At 43.2% G+C, this 20,237-nt stretch overlaps 1 protein-coding gene across 5 annotated transcripts in view; it reads left to right on the top strand.

Annotated features, from left to right (window-relative positions):
- The window catches only part of LOC139344734 (actin-binding LIM protein 3-like), a 40,594-nt gene extending 21,177 nt beyond the window's left edge, over positions 1-19,417 (top strand). For 2 of the 5 annotated variants that reach the window (XM_070983088.1, XM_070983091.1), the window contains 14 exons: positions 3,670-3,728; positions 4,518-4,598; positions 5,126-5,287; positions 5,497-5,526; positions 5,685-5,796; positions 6,148-6,255; positions 7,598-7,648; positions 9,767-9,904; positions 10,016-10,080; positions 10,450-10,591; positions 12,968-12,997; positions 15,370-15,428; positions 15,701-15,770; positions 15,939-16,307. In XM_070983088.1, coding sequence (XP_070839189.1) covers positions 3,670-3,728; positions 4,518-4,598; positions 5,126-5,287; positions 5,497-5,526; positions 5,685-5,796; positions 6,148-6,255; positions 7,598-7,648; positions 9,767-9,904; positions 10,016-10,080; positions 10,450-10,591; positions 12,968-12,997; positions 15,370-15,428; positions 15,701-15,770; positions 15,939-16,039 — 1,208 coding nt within the window. In that variant the 3' untranslated portion in view covers positions 16,040-16,307. Of the gene's footprint in view, positions 1-3,669; positions 3,729-4,517; positions 4,599-5,125; positions 5,288-5,496; positions 5,527-5,684; positions 5,797-6,147; positions 6,256-7,597; positions 7,649-9,766; positions 9,905-10,015; positions 10,081-10,449; positions 10,592-12,967; positions 12,998-15,369; positions 15,429-15,700; positions 15,771-15,938; positions 16,617-17,290; positions 17,372-17,690 lie in introns of those variants that run through there. The other 3 variants (XM_070983092.1, XM_070983089.1, XM_070983090.1) reach the window with 3 other exon arrangements.
- The last annotated feature ends 820 nt before the right edge of the window (positions 19,418-20,237 follow it).

Below are 20,237 nucleotides of genomic sequence, written 5' to 3'. Positions count from 1 at the left end.
TTCGGCTGCTCTCCTGCTCACCAGTAAAACTAAGCATTTGCATATTGCACCTGAAGTCTGCGTCTGTATGTGTGTGCGTTTTAATCTACGGCTATAAATGCATGCAGGCGTCCGTATGCCTGTGTATCTGCTTGAATGCATATTTGCACATTTGAGCGTCTGCATATGAATGCAGGTGCGTGTGTGTTTGTGTGTGTGCTGAGCTCCGGTGTGCTGCCCCAAGGTTACATTCACTCCTTTTGATGGCTTCAGACATGTAGGAGGGCTGAGCAATCACCCTCGTGAGACACACCCAATTACGACACGCGCGCACACACGCACACACGACATATGTGCACACGCCCTTGCAATCAATCTCATGATGCATGTCTGGAATAAGAAGTGGTGTGTATGTGGGTGTGTGTGTGAGAGAGAGAGAGCGATGGGGGTGGAGAACTATTTTATGAACTACTGTGAATGTTTAATCTCACCATTGGCTTTTGAATTGGATGGATAGATGGATGGAAGAGTATGTTGATTGTTCCGTCATGTCTTCTCATTGGTCAGACATCTGAAAACCGTCCTCTCCTGTTTATACCTGCCATTAAAATGTGGCTTGGGTGATCCGATCACGAGTGGACAGCTCTAAGTACATCAGTTCACACCTGGCATTACAATGCGTCACCACATCTGGAGTGACCACTTGTGATCGGATCTCAACTACCCCGCTCTATAGGCAAATAAAAACATACATCTTTCTGTTTGCAAAGACCGAATACACATTTTACAAGCTTCAGCCACGGCTGCATGGTGGCGCAGCAGGTAGTGCACATGCCTCACAGCAAGAAGGTTGCCGGTTCGATCCCCAGACGGGGCCTTTTTGCATGTTCTTCCTGTGCATGCGTGGGTTCTCTCCGGTGCTCCGGCTTCCTCCCACAGACCAAAAACATGCTCATTAGGTTAATTGGTGACTCTAAAATTGCCCCTAGGTGTGAGTGTGAGCGTGAATGGTTGTCTGTGTATATGTTGCCCTGCGATCGACTGGCAACCGGTTCAGGGTGTACCCCGCCTCTCGCCCGCTGACAGCTGGGATAGGCTCCAGCCCCCCTGCAACCCCGAAAGGGTATCGAAAATGGATGGATGGATGGATGGAAGTTTCAGCCACTTTGTGTTTCGCGGCACAAAATTTGCAAAATCAAATAAGTTGCATTAAAAGGAAATAATCTCACCTCCAAGTAGAAACTCATTGTAGCTTAAGAGCATTCATGCACGCTGACTCACACACCTTTACCTCATTTCTCTCTCAGTAGAGTCTCAGTTCAAAAATGAAGGACATCAGACATCAGGAGGTTAGAGGAATAAAATAATACAAATATGAATGGTGACATCAGTCTGATGTGTATGCTGTTTCTCGTGGCAGCATGATTCAGCAAAAGGCAAAAGACCCGAGGTCATTTAAATATCTGCTGCTTTATAGCTTCAGAGTTTCAAATGGCGTAAGCACAAATGTCAGTACTGCTTCCCTGGATTTCACTGGCTGCCTTCATCCCTTCTTTTGAATATCAGCAGTCCAGATAACGAGGCCAGTTTTGTTCACTGATTAACCTCTTTCTGCATAGAGTTAAGAACAGAGGTAAAAGACTAAACAGAGCTGAGGCTTTCCCGGACGAGACGGCAGAGAAGTTATGTTTTGAAATCTTTTGTGACAAATTTCAGGCGGCTAATTTCCTCAGAACTGCAGCGCTGTCTTTTGGATTGAATTCAATCTCTCTGCACCATTTAGATTCTTCTCATTCAGGAGATAAAGGATCTGAAGTCCAAGGCCATACATCTGTTCGACAGCGGAGTTGAGGAGCGTGGGTGGGACGGGGGTGCACTGAATCACCACGCATGGCTTCTGTCTACAGTATTGATTTTGCGTGCGGGTGTGTGTGGTTGTTGTGTGTGTGTGTGTGGGTGTGTGTCTGTTGTGTGTGTTTGTTTGGGCAGGTCAGATTTATGGTGATGATAGTGGTTGTATATTAGAGTCATGATCAGCTAACTGAGTCCATTCGGTTGGCCTGCTTCACCCCGAGGCCCGAGGAAATGATCGAGTCAGTGTGTGTGTTTGTGTTCAGAGCGGATATATTACTGTCATTATCATTATGAGATCCACATGCATATAACATCCTGACATTAGTGGTTTATTGTTATGATTATTAGCTAATAGCCTGCATTCATCCCCTCTTTCCTCTTTTGCTGTTTAGTTAAGTTTCCTCATGTCTTGCTATCTTGTCATCTCTCTCTCCTCTAACAACACCTTCATTCCTCTTGTGACTTTCATCATTCTGTCACCAACCAGTGTGTCTGCAAGAAATGTCCATTTAGAAATTAGAAACAATAAGCCAGTAAGTAAAGCCAACTGATTGAATATCATGGTACTTACACACAACGCTGTAACATATATATTCTCTGTCTCTTTTACGTGATGATCCATTTGAGTCATTTAGTTATTTAGTTAGTGAGTTTGTAAGGAACTTAATTGTGGCTCAGGAGGTAGAGCAGGTTGTCCACCAATCAGAAGGTCGGTGGTTTTACTGTATTCTCATTCAATATCTGTTCATACAGCAGCCTCCAGTTATTGTGTGGAGTTACACAGTAACACTTATGTCTGCCTTCTCTGTCACCTTCTTAGTTTAGCGTGTTAGCATTGCTAACATTCGCTTAATTAGCAATAAACAGAAAGCACAGCTGACATTGATGGGAATGTCACTGGTTTTGTCAGTGCATTCAAAGTACTGGGCGAAGTGAAACTTTGCCCTTGATGAAAGTCCTTCCTCTGCGGTGGGCTGCCAGCCGACAGCAGCACTTGGGGACCCAGTTCCTTTCATCACCATTTGTCAGGTGGTGATCTTCTTGCATGTTTTAAGTGGGGGTTTTCTATGGAGGATACGCCAGGTGAATATGGGGAGAAACAGAAAGGCCCCTTTCCTTGAGCAGGCACTGAAGGCATGGTGGAGGACAGGCCCCCGGCGCCCACAGTGGGAACCGAACCCAGGACCTTCTAGCTGTGAGACGACAGTGTTACCACCGTGCCACCCATGTTGCTAGAAGACGAGTTTAGGTCACCATCAAACTTATTACAATAATCCTTAGGGGGATGTCAATGTGTGTCCCATTTTCATGGCAAACCATCAAACAATTATTGCCACATTTCGCTCAAAAACACAAACATCAAACTCATCGTGGAGCCAGGGCAAGGGTCAGGAGATCACCAGAGTCCAGAGCAGTCATCCTCTGGGGACCACAAATGCATGAAAAGAAAGTTTATGGCAATCCACATAATAGTTTTTCTGATATTTCAGACTGGAGCAAAGTGGTGGAGTGACCGAAAGTGCCATTCCCTCAGCCACTCTGCTAGCATGGCTAGAAACTCTCTTTGTCTCTCTCAGACTTCCTCTTTGCTTATGTGTTCGGGGGAGACAAGAAGACTTACATCCTCTGTCCTCCGACCAGACAAACAGCCTCCACAAACTCACGTGTGTGTGTGTGTGTGTGTGTGTTGTTGATTGATGTTGATGCACTTGAGAGAGACTGAATTGCTCTTCATAGGCTCCCATAAAACTGTATGGCTGCTGCCCACACAGTAAACAAAGTAAACTGAGCTAAAACCGTGTGTGTGTGTGTGCGTGTGTGTGTGCGTGCGTGCAGGTTCAGAGGTTTGGCACCCCATGTGTAAAGAAGCGGCTCGGCTGGAGAGAAAACTGAGGGTGAGCGATACTCAAAATACCCACAACCCCCTGCGCTTTCTCTCTATTTCTGTTTGTGTGCTCTCTGTGTTCCTCTTTGTCTCTCTGTGAGTGAGATTTCTCATTCTTGGTTTACAGTCTGCATCGTTCTAAAACAAAGCTGCCCTCCACATGTCCAGAACTCTCTATCTAATACTATTTCATTTTGCTCTTAACTAATAAAAGACTCTTAAATATAAAATCTAGTGCTTCAGATGCCCTTTTTTCATATTTCACAGTGCTGCATGTAATTTATGGCAAAGAGGGGAAATAATCTCTAACTAGTTTTGCAGCTTTATTCAGTGGCTCTTATCCAAAGAGCCTTTTTTGTATTTCAAAAAAGCATTTTATTTGAAATATTTATATGGGCTGCACTTTGGCAGCAGCCTGCTAGAGCCAAGAGTTACAGAACCATGACAATGCAAATAACACAGTTTGGGTTTGTTACATCAGGACAGATGAGGATGTTGTTCCCACTGTCCTCCTCATCGCTCTCCTCCTCCTCTTTATGTGCAGACAGTACGGTCAGGATATACAGCATCTCATTAAAAGTGACTTATTATGACCTTGATGGGAATGTAGTTACACTGTAAAAATGTAAATCTTACAAAACTTACATCGATTCATTCAAATCAATCAAATGTTTTTCAAAATTACTTTTTTATGTTTTTGTGGAGGTAACAATCATTTATACTCATTATGCTTCATTTGTACTTCAAGTCTTAACAACTTCAAATCATTGTTGTGATTTTGCCACATTTGTCCCACCAGCTGAGACGCACCTCTGAGACGGCGTCCATTTCCCCTCCGGGCTCCTCTCCTCTCCTCGGCTCCCCTCACCGCCTCATCTGTGTGAGTACCGTCATGTAAATGGTTATGGCATCAAAGCTATGGTTACGCCCTCAGCTGCTACTGTCACAGCCTTCAATCAAAATTTAACCGGTGGCGACAGAAGCACAAAGAGCCCGACCATCGACCCCATGTTTGTCTCACAACCCATCTGTCCCCCTGTCTGCTGGCGTCTGCAGCAACTGACAGCCTTAGTTATGGGTCAATTTCAAAACCTTTTCTTATTGGACAAAGGTCTTAAATTGTCATTAAACGAGCCTTCAGGTGTTCTAACTCACCTCTCAGTCTGTCTTCTGTGTACGTGTGTGTCTCTGTGTGTCTCCCAACATGTCAGTTCATGTTTATCATCACGTCTTCCCGTATTTGTTTTCTTCCTGCCATTGTGTCTTTCTGCCTTTAATTTTTCTTCCCTCTCTTTTTCTGAATTGCTATTTATGTCCAACGTCCTATTTATTGCTCAGTCTCCATCTTCTCTCTGTCTCTCTCTCTCTCTCTCTCTCTCCATCCACCCGTCTGTCTCTCTCTCCCAGTCTAAAGCTGACGGCGATGTTTTGGACTATAAGCAGCTGGCAGCTCTGCCCAGGGTCAAAGCCATATATGACATCCAGCGGCCCGACATCATCCCTTATCAGGCCGACCATGCACACACGCACGTCTCAGACGACACTCTGGAGCAATGCAGCTGTGGACAGGTACACACACACACACATACACACATACACACACACACACACACACACACACACACACACACACACAATCAATAATGAAGCCAACAGCTTTAGGGGAGTTCCATTTTGTCTTACTAAAAGTCAGATAAAAAGAAACTGACTGTTACTCTCATATATGATAACTTTTGTTGTCGTAGCAATGATGTTTTTTTTGTCTCCTTCTCATCCAGTCATTAGGATCCTTATCGCCATACTCTCACGTAAGTAATCAACCCGATTTGTTTGTGTGTGTGTGAATGCTGTGCAGCACTTGCTCAGTATAGAATATTAAACTGCCTTGTGCGTCGTCTAGTTTACTGCGTTTAGTAAATGAAAGCACATTACGCCACAGACGGCCTCTCTCTCTGTCTCCGCACAGGATCTCTTGGACGGCGTCGAGTTGAGAACGAGGCGTTCCTCCAGCTCCGTCTTCACTGACTCTCCTGCACACAGTCGCCACGGAGGCTCCCCGCTGCATTGTTATCTCCCCGGTAATTCGCCCACACACACACACACACACACACACACACACACACACACACACATATACACACTATAAAATATGCAGTCCCAAACAGGAAAGATGTACTAGCTCTTTGAGTGGGTGTCCCATTTGGAGCCCCAGAAGTCCTTGCAGCACCCCTGACAGACACACACACACGCACACACGCACACACACACACACACACACACACACACACACACACACAAACACGCACACACACTCACATACATGTAGATCATCAGGTTGTCAGTCTGTCTCTCTCTCTGTTTGGGGACGCGGCTCCTTCTGCTGCTCATGCTTTGGTTTCTCTCACTCTGATTGGCTGCATTGACTGCAGGCAGTGAGAGTGGCAGGAATTCACCTTATTACAGTCAGCCAGAGCCCAGGTGTGCCACACCCACCACCACCACCACCTTCCAAGCCCCCAGGCATTTCCATGTGCCAGGTAGGCCGCCATCCGTGGCGCTGACCCCCCGACCTTTTTACTAACCCCCACGTCAGATCAAAACCCACCACCCTCCAAATAGTTACGTCTGCTGTACCTTGTAGGTCATCATTTCCGACTCAGTTTGATTCCGAGACCCTGACCCCACATCCTCAGTAGCTGAGATAGATTCATCAACTGAAAGGTCATCGACGATGAAAATGACTGTGATAGGAGGAACTGTTTTGCTGTAATTCACTTATTATTGTCATCCACCATCATTTTAGCATTTTGACTTATTGTAGTTTTAACGTCCATGAAAATGTACAGTCCTTGTCCTCTTCCCAGGCCACTCCGGCGGGGACTTCCTGTCTAATTAATCTCACTGCTCTGGAGCTCTTGCATAACATATGAGCGCTTTAATGTAACAACTAATACCAGTTCATTTTTTTGAAGCATTACATCAACCCTCCATTTTATCAAGTTAATGCCTCTATCCTCCCTGAATGTCTCACCCTGTCTTTGTTCCCTTCACTTTTAAAAGGCCTTTACTTTTCACTGCAAGCTGTGCGTTTGGTCTCCCTCCATCAGTCCCTCGTCCTGCCTTCGGTCCGCTTCTCACTGCATGTTCCTTCGCTCCGGTTTTTCTCAGCCTGTTAATCCTTGCCAGCCCTGCGACAGCACTCCCCTCATGCTTTTCAACGCAGAGCAAAATGTATTTGGTGGATGCTTTTATCCTGAGTGCCTCACGGTATCACGAGTGCATACAAATTTAGCTTGGATGGCCCATTGGGAGTCAAAGCTGTAACTTTGGCAGGGTTAGTGGCATGCTCTGTGCAGCGATTGGAAGAGTTTTATTGCAGGCTATAACACAAAGTATTTGTAATTCCGTGTAATATGTTGCGGTGCATTTCAAAGCTTCGTGATTGTGCAGAAAACTCCACCAAATGAGCAACAAAGTGCCACGTGCTCCTGTCATTCCTAAGTTTCTCCCTCTTCTTCCCGTTTATCTTCTTCCCCCGCCTCTCCACGCAGCCCTCTCTCTACCCCTCAACTGCTCTCCTCCCTCTTCTTTATTCCCGTGCCATCTGCTGCTCTTTCCCATAATAACCCTGTGAATCTGTATTAATCAGCCTCTCTGCACGTCGGTCAGGTTGTCTGGATGCACGGCACTGTCTCCAACATAGCAGTTTATTACCCGTGCTGTCAGCTTTACGGTTGAGGAGACTGTAAATGTATACAACTCATTTGGGGGGACGGGATGAATGAGGAAATCCAGATTACTCCTGTCTCCTCGCCTCTCCTCCTCCCACACTATTCCCTTTGCTTTTCGCACTTATTCTCATGTCGTTTCTGTTCTCAGCTTCTGGGGACACCAACATCTACAGGAGACCCCCCATCTATAAGAGACAAGGTTAGTCGATTCCTCACGCTGTCTTGCTTTTGTTGGGCTGTCTACCTGTCAGCCGTTCGCTTGCTCTGTATACTGTCAATGCATTCTCAGCATGAAACATGTTTGTCTGACTGAATGAATAAGTCGGGGAAAGAGATCTGAGCTACATCTCAATGATAGTTCTGCTCTTTCTAAGATCTGGTGCTTCTGTTGACATTCAGTCCTCCTCTCCAACTTCTCTCAAAGGAAAAGTATTCAGAGGAAGTGGAAGTGTTTCCTCTACAGGCACCACTGGATATTCTGAATAGAGATTATATACTGTTTCAAATATTATCTCAGGTTCTGCTCCTCCATCGTCGGTGAACTGAGCAGCAGATTGTGACTGCACCCTCATCTATGTGGTCTGAAACTCTCTCTGAAATGTAGTGGAGTAGAAGTATTAAGTATCATCAAATGGAGCGACCATAGTAAAGTAGTCCAGTACTTGAGCACTGGTAAACAAAGAGAAGTAAGTGGGATTGTACATAACAATAGTGAGAACCATGTAGCTTGAGCAGAAATTTAGGTTTTCCAATACATAAATTGTTGGTTGCATCCCTGAACTCCACATACAGAAGCCCCAATACTGACCTTATGAAGGGGATAAGATATGAATTGACCAATCCACATTCATTTCTTTGTTAATGTCAATATGAAATTCAGTGTTTCCTTCATCAGTCACATTCATGCAGTCACAGTGGACCGCCTGCTCACTGGCACTAAATATGACAAGCTACATGACTACAGCTGTGATGTTTGCTGCTTGTAGCCACATCAGAGGCAAGGCTGCAGACTCAGTTGTTGAGGTGAAGTAAAACTGAAAGAAGCAGCGCCGAATTCTGTGACTGCGTAGGTGATCCATCAGCGCTCAGATGTCGGGTTCGACAGAGTTACAGTTCCCCAGAAACACCTCTGGATGATTTACACTGAGCTACAAAGTGCTGACAAACCCCCCCCCCCCATCAGTCTGAGCCGGCAGTCTGTGGTCTGGGCTCTGAGCAAAAATTTGAATTTACAGCATGAATCATTTATAGAGCAGTTTTCATATTAAGGCAGAGCACCATAATCAGGTGTATATACTGTATTTTAAGTACCATAATGTATGTCATTGTCAAACCTGGCCGACTGCACATCATAAACAAACTTCTCAGAGCAAGTGTTTGGTTATAATACCGGAGGGGACAACTGAGAAACTGTATGGTTTTGCCATATTTTAAGAGCTCTGCTTGCAGGAAATCCATGCAATGTGTTTTATATTTTCTGTAATAGTTGTTTTTAATGCGAAAATATTACCGGGATCGGGGTGTAGGACATTGCCTTAGCCTGAAATATGCATGCATGACATCTCTTCTGCATGGTGAGCGTGGAACAATGATGCTTCTCTCCCTGTTAAAGACTTCAATAAATAAAGACCTCATAATCCCCTCCCAGAGAGGGATCGCTCAGCTGGATTTTGGTCTTAAGTTCGTACTGTCCAAAGACCAAAAGTCACATTCGTGCCTCCACAGCATCGAAATATGACCTTTGCTTGTTACCGACTTGCTCTTTTCACACTGTCCAATAAAATCCAAAATCCTGTGACGCATGCTCTCATCCTCACAAGGAAATCATGAGCCCGTCTGCCGCTGTGACTTTTATATAAGTTGAACGACATTTGTCTGGGTGTGTTTCACTTATTTCACATCACTAACAACCTTCCTTCATCCCTCATCAGCGTCGCTGCAGTGCACCCTCAACAACTTGCTCACTGGAAGCTGTGCATCATATCCCATCACATTTCCTCTGACCTCCTTTCCGCTCTATGTTCACTTGTTTGTTTTTGATGCCTCTCCTCTCCTCTCCCTTCCTCCACCCCCTGCTGTGCCCTCCCCTCTCTGTCAGTAACTGCACGACTTTGTCCGTCTTGTTTCTCCTGCGCACTTTGAAATAACAAACCAATAACAAACCAAGATCAGGCTGAACATGTATTAGCGTTCCTCCACGGTTGGCTTTTCTCTTAACCCTAACCCTCAGTGCCTTTTTTTTATTCCAAGCATGTAAATCAGCCTAAAAGTGCCTGGAAAAAAATGTATGCGTGTTTCGTCTCTCTCTTACCTACAGACATATCTGCCTCTCCAACAGCCAATAAGAGTAAGACCAGTGAGTACCTTGTCAATTCCAGCCGCCTCTCCACCTCCAACTGTAACAGCCTTTATCACCCAGACTCCAACTACTTCCCAAATACTGGATCTCCCAAAGGTTCGACCTCCTCAAACTTCTGCAGACAAAAGTGCCCAGAAAACTTTATTTATACCAAACGCAATATACATGCACATCTATGCCCCCTTTTATCTCCGACTCCGTCTCTAGTCTCCAGGGTGAGGAGGTTTTCGTCTGGAGGGGAGGAGGATGGATGGAATCACAATATAAACAGGGTAAGAGAGGAAGACATTCTCCTGTTTCTCCCCTTTATATTTTAAGTGTGTGTGTGTTAATATTTAATGAGCTGCTTAATTAAATGCTTCTTTCCAACCTCGCCCACTGGGCATCATACAAAGTGATGCTCCTCTCTCCTTCTCTCACCTCACATTCATCTCTCGATCTGTCCAAACAACAACCGTCACCTCTTTCTGTCTCCTCCTGCGTTATTCCATCGCCGTCTATCAACCTGTGCATCCATCCCACTCAACCAACTTATTGTTCGATCTATTTGTCCATTTGCCCATCTTCTTCTCCGGTCTCCATCCTTCCATTGCTACCCCCCTGCTCCTCATTACTTCTCCCTCCTCCCCTCCTGCCTGCAGGGAATTGGCAGGATGATCCTGAAGGAGGAGATGAAGGCGCGGTCAGGTTGTCACGACAATGACCAGTGGGGGAGCAGACGCAGTTCCCGTTGTAGCAGCAAGGAGGCGCTGAACAATCTGGGATTCAGCTCCCTCAATGGCTGTAAGTCTGTGGTTTATAGTGTGTATTTGTTTTGGAACTTCTTAAATCTGCCAGTAAAGCTTCTTTTTTGTAGATATACTCCATTTTTACATGTTGCTTACTTTACTTTTTAAGCATATTTAGGTGCTAACAATTAGCGCTATCTACAACGTGCAGCTGAGGATGATGGGCATGTCATTAGTTTTGCAAGTATTTGGTCATAAAGTGTGTGGGAAGTTGAAAGTTTGACCCGATGATGGAGCTAGATGAAAAATTAAGGAATTATCGAAATGATTACAGTTAATACTACATATGGCAGATTTCAGGTAAGGTAATGCTAATGATTGCTGAAAGTTAGAGTTTGGGAAATGAATATACTCACCTTTATAGGAGGAGGAGGAGGAGGAGGAGGAACGTGTGTGATGCTGAATGAGCCGTGGTGGAGGGAGTTTCCCACTTAACTCTCCCATTCATCCCATTCCTCATTGCATTCAGCAAGTGTACAGGCGAGACTAAGATGGAGAGACTCGCAGAGAGGAAAAGAGAGAGTGTTTAGGTGTAGGTCAAATGGGAATAAAAGAGAGGGCGTTATAACAGGAGATGGAGAGAGAGCGATCGAGATGGAGAGTGAATTAAATTTAAAAGAGAACGAGGGAGAGGGAGTGAGAAGCTGAAGCAATTTGGAGCTGTTCAGAGAAGATGTATGACATGAAGCCAAGAGGTAAATCAGGGTCAGAGAGCGGCGGAGAGAGAGGGGGAGAGATGAGCTATGAGCACAGGGAGGTCAGACAGAGGGAGGGGAGGATAATGTGGGTGTTCAGTGCTGCGTAATCACTGTGGCTTTATAGCGTCTGCTGTTATTATACAGATTAAAAAGTACAGAGAGGTGTGTGCTCATCTCTTCTTCACAAGAGGCTAAAAATGGGATGTCCGCCGTTAACTGATTTTAGTCCATTTTTAGGCCGTGCTAGCAGTGTGGCTCCAGAGATGATAGTGTCAGTCAGTTAGTCCACCGCTATATGTTCAGACTGGAATATCTCAACAACTGTTAAGTGGATTGCCATGAAACGTTGTGTAGACATGCATGGTTCCCAGATGATGAATCCTAAGGACTAAGACAACTATTGGTTGGATCGACATGAAAACTGATACAGACATCCATGTCACCCTCAGGTTGAATTGTAATAACTTTGGTGATCCCCTGACTTTCAAAACTTCAGTATGTCTCGTGCTTTGTGACCAAATAGCTGTAGTCCTAATTAGCAAATGTTAGCATGTTAACACACCAAACTAAGATGATTAACATTATACCTGCTAAACATGTTAGCATTATCATGGTGAGCATGTCAGCATGATGAAGTTAGCATGTAGCTGAAAGAACTGCTGAGCTAATGCTAACTGAATTGAAATGACTGTACTGAGGGATTTAGCTGGCTCTGGTGGTTCACACCAGCATGGGGTCAGGACATGGAGACACGACTTAAATTGAAGTGAAGTCGACTTGGAAAAGTTTCGTTGGCATTAGCCAAGTTTCCATCCAATAGTCAAGCAAATTTGAAGGAAACTTTTGTCGCAAAAGTAAAAGAAAGAAAGAATGAATTAGCAAAAAATTAATAATTCTTATTTTTTTATTCCAACTAGTATATTTGAGAATAATAACGCAGTAAATCTCAAGCTATAGCAGAGTCCATTAAAATTACAAAACGCAGTGGGTCGATGCCATAAACATATGCATTTTTAACATGGGTGGCCCGATGCTGCTTCATATTTCATACGATGTGTAGGTCCTGATGGTGATTTGTCTTCATGTTGATGCTGTCAGGGGCACGTCTTCACACAGCTGATGTTTTATAGATGTCCCTCAACGGCTGGCCTCTTTATTACCCTTTCCCTGAAAATAAACTCCCAGAGTTTACTGTTTGTCCTCATACTTTTTACGACGTGATAAGTTTATTAGCCTCAATTAACACAGTCTCAGATGCCACTATACATGTACTGATGTGCATTACATGCTTGTCAGCTTTATCTATGTCATCATTATCACCACTGGGTTTCATAGATACGTGTGTGTGTGCATGTGTGTGTATTTAACTTTTAAAAGCTTAGGTGAAGTATCTTCAGAGGATGTGCGATATGGAGTCGTATTGCAGTCCTATACTGTTATACTGTTGTGAACGTGACCTCTTTGGTTGGATTTTAGAGACCTTTTTAGGATTTGAATCAAGTTAATATGGTGCTATTTGAGGGTAAATTTATTAAAGTATAATTATTAGGATGCCAAAGCTGTAAGACTTTTGTATTCTCAGGGTGTAAAGCTGATTAAATGCACATGTTGTCCTGTCTGTTTTTCCTTCTGTCTGTCTCCCCCCTCCTCCCTTTCTGTCTCTCTATCCTCAGCTCCCAGGTCGGTCTACAGTGCAGACAGTGGTGAGTGGTTCATCACTGCGTTTTGATCTCTGAGGTCTTCTGAAGGGGACGGCGGCACGGCGGGCCGCCTTCCCTCTGATCCCCTTCATCCTGTCAGTTCTGCTGTGACAGCGCCAGAGCTTTAAGTGGGAGATTGTTATCAACTCCCACTCACACACACACACACACACACACACACACACACACACACACACACACACACACACACACACACACACACACACACACCTCATTTCTTTCTTTTGGGTTACAGGTGGGAAGATGGATGGCACTGTAGCTTAGGCCTGTATTTATCAGCTTTTCTTTAGCAGCAGCACTGAACCAGGATCAGTGACCTGAGCCCCTCAGCCATCTGTTTCACAACCTACAGTTACACACGTTTGACTGTAAGGATAGACGTGTTTTATGCAATCACATTCCCCACACTTGGTCTTAAAATGCCTGTTATGCAGCAGTGTTTTGTAAAATGAATGCTCAGTGTTTCCTTGTGATCTTTTCAGCATCTCTTTTATTGCTCCTGCATGAATTTAAACCCAATAACATCCAAATTTGCCCTGCAAATTTGTTTTAAATTGCATTCTTGTGCATGCAGACTGTCATATAATGCCATAATCATGTCATCAAAATAGAATAACTGATCAATAATTGTGCAAATTACTCCAAAAGCTTAACCCAGAGGATTAAATGGCAGCAGTGATTATCTTGTACTATAAAGACTGATAAATGAAATGCTTAGGCTAGTAGTTTTCACACTGTTTGGCATAGGGGTGCACTTTGATGAAACAGCTATATTTGTGAGACGCTCATCTCATTTCTTGTTGAGAGAGAGCTGGAGATGACAGACCCATTATAATTGAGCATCTCACATGCTGTACAGTAGATCTACACATCAGCCTGTATTCTACTGCGTCATGGTGTTTTGTCGCGCCTCTTTGACATTGCTGTGTAATTGAATTCCCTTCAGCATCAGAGTGAACAAGAGAGAGAGAGAAAGACTGAAAGAGAAGAGAGAAGGTGGGCAGAGTAAGAGAGCAGAAGGGGGGAGCACAGACTGAGGAAGAATGAATGATGAAGATAAGAAACAGGAAGCAAAGATGGTGAAGAGGAGGCGAGTGAAAGTAGAAGTGAGAGATAGAAGAATGACCCAGGAGGGTCGGTGGGTCTCCGCTGCCCTCTGCTGCTTCAGCTGCAGCAGTACACACTGCAAATAAAGGCCTGGCAAAGGATGCTCGGATGCTGGTGGTTACCAATGGTTACAGCAGAGATGCAGGCACGCTGGAGGAGTGATAACAAAAAGAAAGACGGGTTAAAAAATACTTATGTTACCAGAGTGGTGGTAGATGGTGGGGAAGCAGCAATAATATCACATTCCTCCAGTGTGTTCGCTTATGAATGTGTCATGTTGGATCATATTTATTTGTATTTAGAGTGTAAATGTAATAACCAGAAGCTGAAACAGCACCTCAGAAAGGCTGAAACAGAAGTACATTACAAGTCTGCCCAGGCCTCAGGCGAGGAGTTTGTTGAGACACTGATTATAATGTTTAAAATTAATCTGATTTTGCCAATCTGTGTGCGATTGGAGCCGCGCTTCGTCATCAGGAGTCTGTCAGGTGGGTGTTCGGGAGGCGGTGGTAGCCTTGAGGTTTAAAAAGCAGCTAGAGTGTGAGACAGGAGAGCTGCTGCTTTGAAATTTCATACCAAATGAGAGAAACCGTTTCCTTCAGAAACTGGAGTGCAAAGATGAGAGAAACTTGAATCCTTCAGCAGCTGTCAGGAAGACACATGACACGTCGCTCACCGGCTCTTTTGAAGCTGGTACTGACAGCCAGTGGTGGAAAGAAATTAAATACATTTACTCAAGTATTATAATGAAGTACAAGTTTGTGCAAGTACTTCAGTGTTTGTATTTTATGCTACTTTATTATTACTCTTCGCTACACTTCAGATGGACTTTTAACTCCACCATATTTATCTGACATAGTTGCTCTATAGTTTATTATTTTGCATGGAAACATATAAATTCATTAAACACTCTGCAGTGCTGAGGAGTAAAACAGTAACTAGCAGTATTTATGGCTTCTGACCAAAAAGTGTGTCTATTTAAGGCCCGTTGTCACTTTTCAGATGATTTCCATCTAAACTTCTTCAAAACCTTTTATTGCTAAGGAGAATTTTTGTAAATGGTTGTACTGGTACTTTGACTTGAGTGAGGGATCTGTGTACTTCTTCCACCACTGCTGGTGGTGCTGAGATTTATATTTGTGTACATGGAGGTACTGCGCTCCTATTCACAAATTTGAGTGTGTTTATGTTGTTTTGCATAATTTGTGTGTTTATTTATGGTTCTGTGTTTGGATTTTTTCTTCCAGACTCATACATTGCCAAATCGGCCTCGTTGCCAGGCTACGGCAGAAATGGACTAAACAGAGTAAGCAATCATGATTAGTGTGTGTGTGTGTGTGTGTGTGTGTGTGTGTGTGTGTGTGTGTGTGTGTGTGTGTGTGTGTGTGTCACAGAGAGGGAGGATAAGACAGCCAGTCATTCACTAAACTGTAAGCTATGATAAAGTCCTTCATTTTCCTCTGAACCTTTAAACTCATTGATACCATTTATATCTGCTTCGTTTGATCCTCTCCCTCGCTTATCACAATGAAATACGTCTTGTGGGTCCATGTTTGCTAAATTGCTCTTGTGTTCCAGCAGCCTGGCAGTGCGAGTGCAGATTATTACCAGTATGACAGCAGTAATGCAGTTAATTGGCAGATCAGAGGTAAGACTGCTGCACAGATTAAATCTCCTTATCCCCGGTTCTTCTGGGTTTCTCCATCCCCTCTTGATGCATGTCAGTCAGAATGTACAGTATAAAAGAAAAGAAGTGACAACGAATGCAACAGTTAACAGAACTGATGCTGCGTTTTCTCTTCTCCTTTTCTTTCAGAATACAAGGTAAGATGCTTTTCCCGAAGCTCGCAAACTGAGCCAAGAGTGAAAGGTCTGGATCAATGGATGACAGATAAGGATGATGTGTTGCCTGTGTAAAGTTCGCATTGAATGGTGAATCCGTCTCACTCGGTAACACCCGCTCAAGTGAAATTTTGTGAAGCTGACTGGCTCAGTGTATTGACAGAGAGGAAAGACAAAGAAAAACAAAGGGTGATGGCACACAGGGTTTGTGTGATGGCTGCGAGCCGTCAGCCTTGTCTCTTTATGACAAATCATACCTATGATTAAAAACTTGATAGAAAATGTTTATATACACTGAAAAATGGAAAATTCATGAATCTTGTTCCACTGTTTTGGTGTCACGTTCTGTGTATGTACAATAATACAATACTACCGAATAATACAATACTACTTTGCAATACTACAGTACAATATTACAATACTACTTTGCAATACTACTGGTACATAACAGTCTGGAAACACTATTTACAATTTTTTTAGGATGACGTTTTCTTTCTATCCCACCCTTTTGTATATACTTGTTGTGTTTAACTTGCATGCACCTGTTGTCTTTTATTATTCTATCCATTTTATTGGTGCTGCTGTGAAATTGGAATTTCCCCTCGCGGGACGAATAAAGGAATATTGAATATTGAATTGAATTGAAAACATCAATCAGAAAGTGAAGATCATTAAAGAACAGTGTGTTTGTGGTACTCTTAAACATTTTTGTGAAATCCATCTCTTTGACAATCTGCAGTTATCTCTCCCTTTGAGACTAATGGGAAATTGTTGTGAGGAATGCTTACAATGCTTACTTTCTTTTTTTAAATTTAAGTGCAACTCTGATTTACGAACTAGGAAATAGATTCAAACACAAAGTCGACAGACACAGTTTGAAGCAATTCTGAAATCCAGTTTTTGTCGCTCCTCTTGTCATCAGTTATAATTTATTTTAGAAAAAAAACAAAAAAAACGCTGTATTTGGCCACTAGAGGGTGACAGACAGAAACATAAAACCAGTCTGCCTGTTTTCAGGCACTGAAACAATCAAAGCTGGTTTACTCAGACATTTTTTTTAATGGTGCGCTTGAATCAACAATAAACAACATTATGAAAATAAACATCCTCAGCAAAAGATTTAAAATGACATCATCAGTTTCTTCTTCTTTCAGTTTTTGAAATTTAATTCACATCCTGGCCAAATCCTCCATGGTGCCTTTTGATGGTGGCAGCTTGTCGGAGTTGCTGTTGTAAATGTTAACACTAAACCAACACCTCTGTCTTTTTGTCTTTTTTGGTGTGTGTGTGTGTGTGTGTGTGTGTGTGTGTGTGTGTGTGTGTTAGATCTACCCATATGAATCCCTAATTGTGTCAGTCAGAGGGCAGCAGCGTCTTCCAAATGATGTGGACCGAGCCAGACTGGAGGTAAACTGCTACAAGATCGAACGCTTTTACAAAATCTACTGAAATAACTCTTATAGGGCATAACGAGACAAACGGTGGTACAATGAAACAGATACAATACTTTTGATGTGTCCAACACTATTGTATTGGATGTACTGAAGAGTGTCACTGGTGCTATTCATCTTGAGGGGGGCATGAATGCATGTACCAAATTTCATGGCAATCCATTCAATAATTGTCAAGGCATTTCACAAAAACACACGCATGCCAACCTGATGGTGGCGCTAGAGGAAAAGTCATTTTCCATCTCCAAATTACTTTGTCTCTTCTGTCCCGCCAGCGTCACCTCTCGCCAGAGGAGTTCTACAGAGTCTTTGGGATGTCCATGTCGGCCTTTGATCGCCTTGCTCAGTGGAAGAAGAACGAACTAAAGAAACAGGTCCGACTCTTCTGAAATGAAAATGAAGTCACCAAAACTATCGAACCCAGTGCTGGTCCACCGCCAACAGTGTGCTCTGAAGAGCAGCCTCCAGAAAGACCTCAGATCTGAGCCCAGGCTGAACTGGATGCAGGCAAGAGCAGAACTGTTGGCCTCCAGATCTTGGCGTGCTTTTAACTATAGGGTACTCGGACTTCTTAAGCAATACAGATGAAGTCAGCCAACTGGCCGAAAGGGAAAAATACTGGAATGAGAGGAAGGTGAAGTGGAAGCAGAGCACGAGAGGACTTTGAGAGGCAGCAGATGAGCCTCACTGGGGCTGCAACAGACCGAAAATTAATGAATGCAGGGAGAAGTTGGCTGCTTCTCCCTCTCCTACCAGCAGATGGCAGTGTGGTAACAGGCTGATACATGACCTGACAGACTGTAAGGGGAAGTATTGGAGGGTCCGCCACACTGAGCATTCATGCTGAAATTGAGGGAGTGAATTTGGGAAGCAAACAGGCTGCCTGGAAGACAGACTGGCGTGTTGTTGAAGGCAGAAAGGATCCAGTCACACAGACACGATCCTCAGCTACTCATAAGATCACAAGACAGACAACGATGTGGCTGTCAACGCTAAGGTTATTGAAGATGATATACACACAGTGTTTTTATAATGTGCTGATACTGAAAACCAAAGGTTTTCTTCTTTTTTTTTAATGCTGGCATGTGTTTGATTTTGATGTCAGTTTTTCTGAAGCCATATCAGTTCTTCTCTATGACATGAGCAGACTGTACAGTTCACTGAGGTGGGCTTTGAAATACCATGTAGGTGTAAGGTTTAATGTGGATGAACTGTGTCCTGGCTCTGAGCTCGGAGATGTTAGCCAAGTTTAGTGATCAGGCTTTAGCACCACACACACACAGTTTAAGATAAATGACCTGTGTTTCTTGTTTTAGTTAAGAAAATCAAACCTTTTGTCAGTTCATACTTGCAGCTGCACTGATGCAGCACAGAATTTCAGCTGCTGGATTACAGTTAAACCACACTGAATCATGTCTGTGGCGTGTGTGCCTGTGTGTTAGTGTGTGTGTGTGTGTGTGTGTGTGTGTGTGTGTGTGTGTGTGTGTGTGTGTGTGTGTGTGTGTGTGTGTCATTACAGCAAATGACTAATAGAGGATTTTCATGAGTGATTCTTCAGAGGCCCTCTGAATTAAGAGAATAACCCATTCTGAAGTGAAGGAAGGAAATAGAGAAAGAAAGAAAGATGAAGAAAAGGAGGAAGTAACGGGGGAAGGGATGTGTGAAGGGATAAACGAAGAAAGATGCAAAGTAAAAGAAGCACTCACAAAGAAGAGTTGACGTGTGTCAAAAAGTGTAAAGAAAGGGTTTTTCTTTGGGATAAAACAGGTGAGGGAATAACTGATCTGAAATATTTTAATGTGAATACAAAGTATTGATGGTTAATTGCAAAAGTGTTGTAACTGAATGTAAAAGATGGAATAATGTTGCTCTCTGCTGCAGGAACTGAAACCATAAGGTGTGTGTGTGTGTTTTTCAGTTTTGGTTTATTGGAGTAACATTTCTATTTATTTGCAAACCCGTCTGTCACTATAACCGCTGAATAAATGATTCAAGCATCACTCTTATCATTTATTGTCCTCGTTATCCTTATTTCTCATGAACCTTGAATGCACATGTTGATGGTTGGCTGGTAGTTTTCGGTTTAGGGGTCTTTGGGTCAGCGGTTTCATGAAAGGATTCATGATGAAAGTAGTTCCTCCAGGAATGCCGGGCAATGCTGGACTTCATTGTAATTTCATTTTGAGCTGAAATGTAATTTAATTTGCAGGAGCTCGCTAGAAACTAAGTGATGACTGCTCCCATGATACCTTTCATCTTCACCACTCCCTGTGTTCAGCACAGACAAACAGCACTATGGGAGATCAAGGAGGTCTGTTTCTAATTATGGAAAATCAAGAACTCTTGAGAAAGTTGGAGAATATCAAGGATATGAAAAGTGTTTTTGACAACAGAACAGACCAACAGACAAATCAACTTTGCTACTGTGCAAATGTACATAAAAATATGCAATAATAATAATAATACCTCATGGACAAGTGCTTTGTATGATCCCATTAGGCAAGGTAATGTCTGATCTCATTACTCATTGATTTTAGTGTTTTTGTTTTATTGTAGAGGCCTCAGGCAGCAAAATTATTCACTAATTCACTTAAGTCCTTAATTCCGAATGTCAATCAAATTATGTAACATTAGTAAAAGGTACTTCAGTTATCAAAAGTGAAAATACTCAATACAGAAAAATGGTTATATAACATGTTATTTTATTATTATCACTAATGCATCAGTGTCTATGTGGTATTTTACTGTTGTAGTTAGTTGAGGTGGAGCGAACTTTAACTTTGTAAAGTTTCATATTTTCTAAAGTCACCATATGTTCTGTG

The sequence above is a fragment of the Chaetodon trifascialis genome, chromosome 16 (genome assembly GCF_039877785.1).
Source record: "Chaetodon trifascialis isolate fChaTrf1 chromosome 16, fChaTrf1.hap1, whole genome shotgun sequence".
Classification (NCBI taxonomy): Eukaryota; Metazoa; Chordata; class Actinopteri; order Chaetodontiformes; family Chaetodontidae; genus Chaetodon; species Chaetodon trifascialis.
Note: the sequence above shows the minus strand (reverse complement) of the source record. Positions and strands in the feature narration are given on the sequence as shown.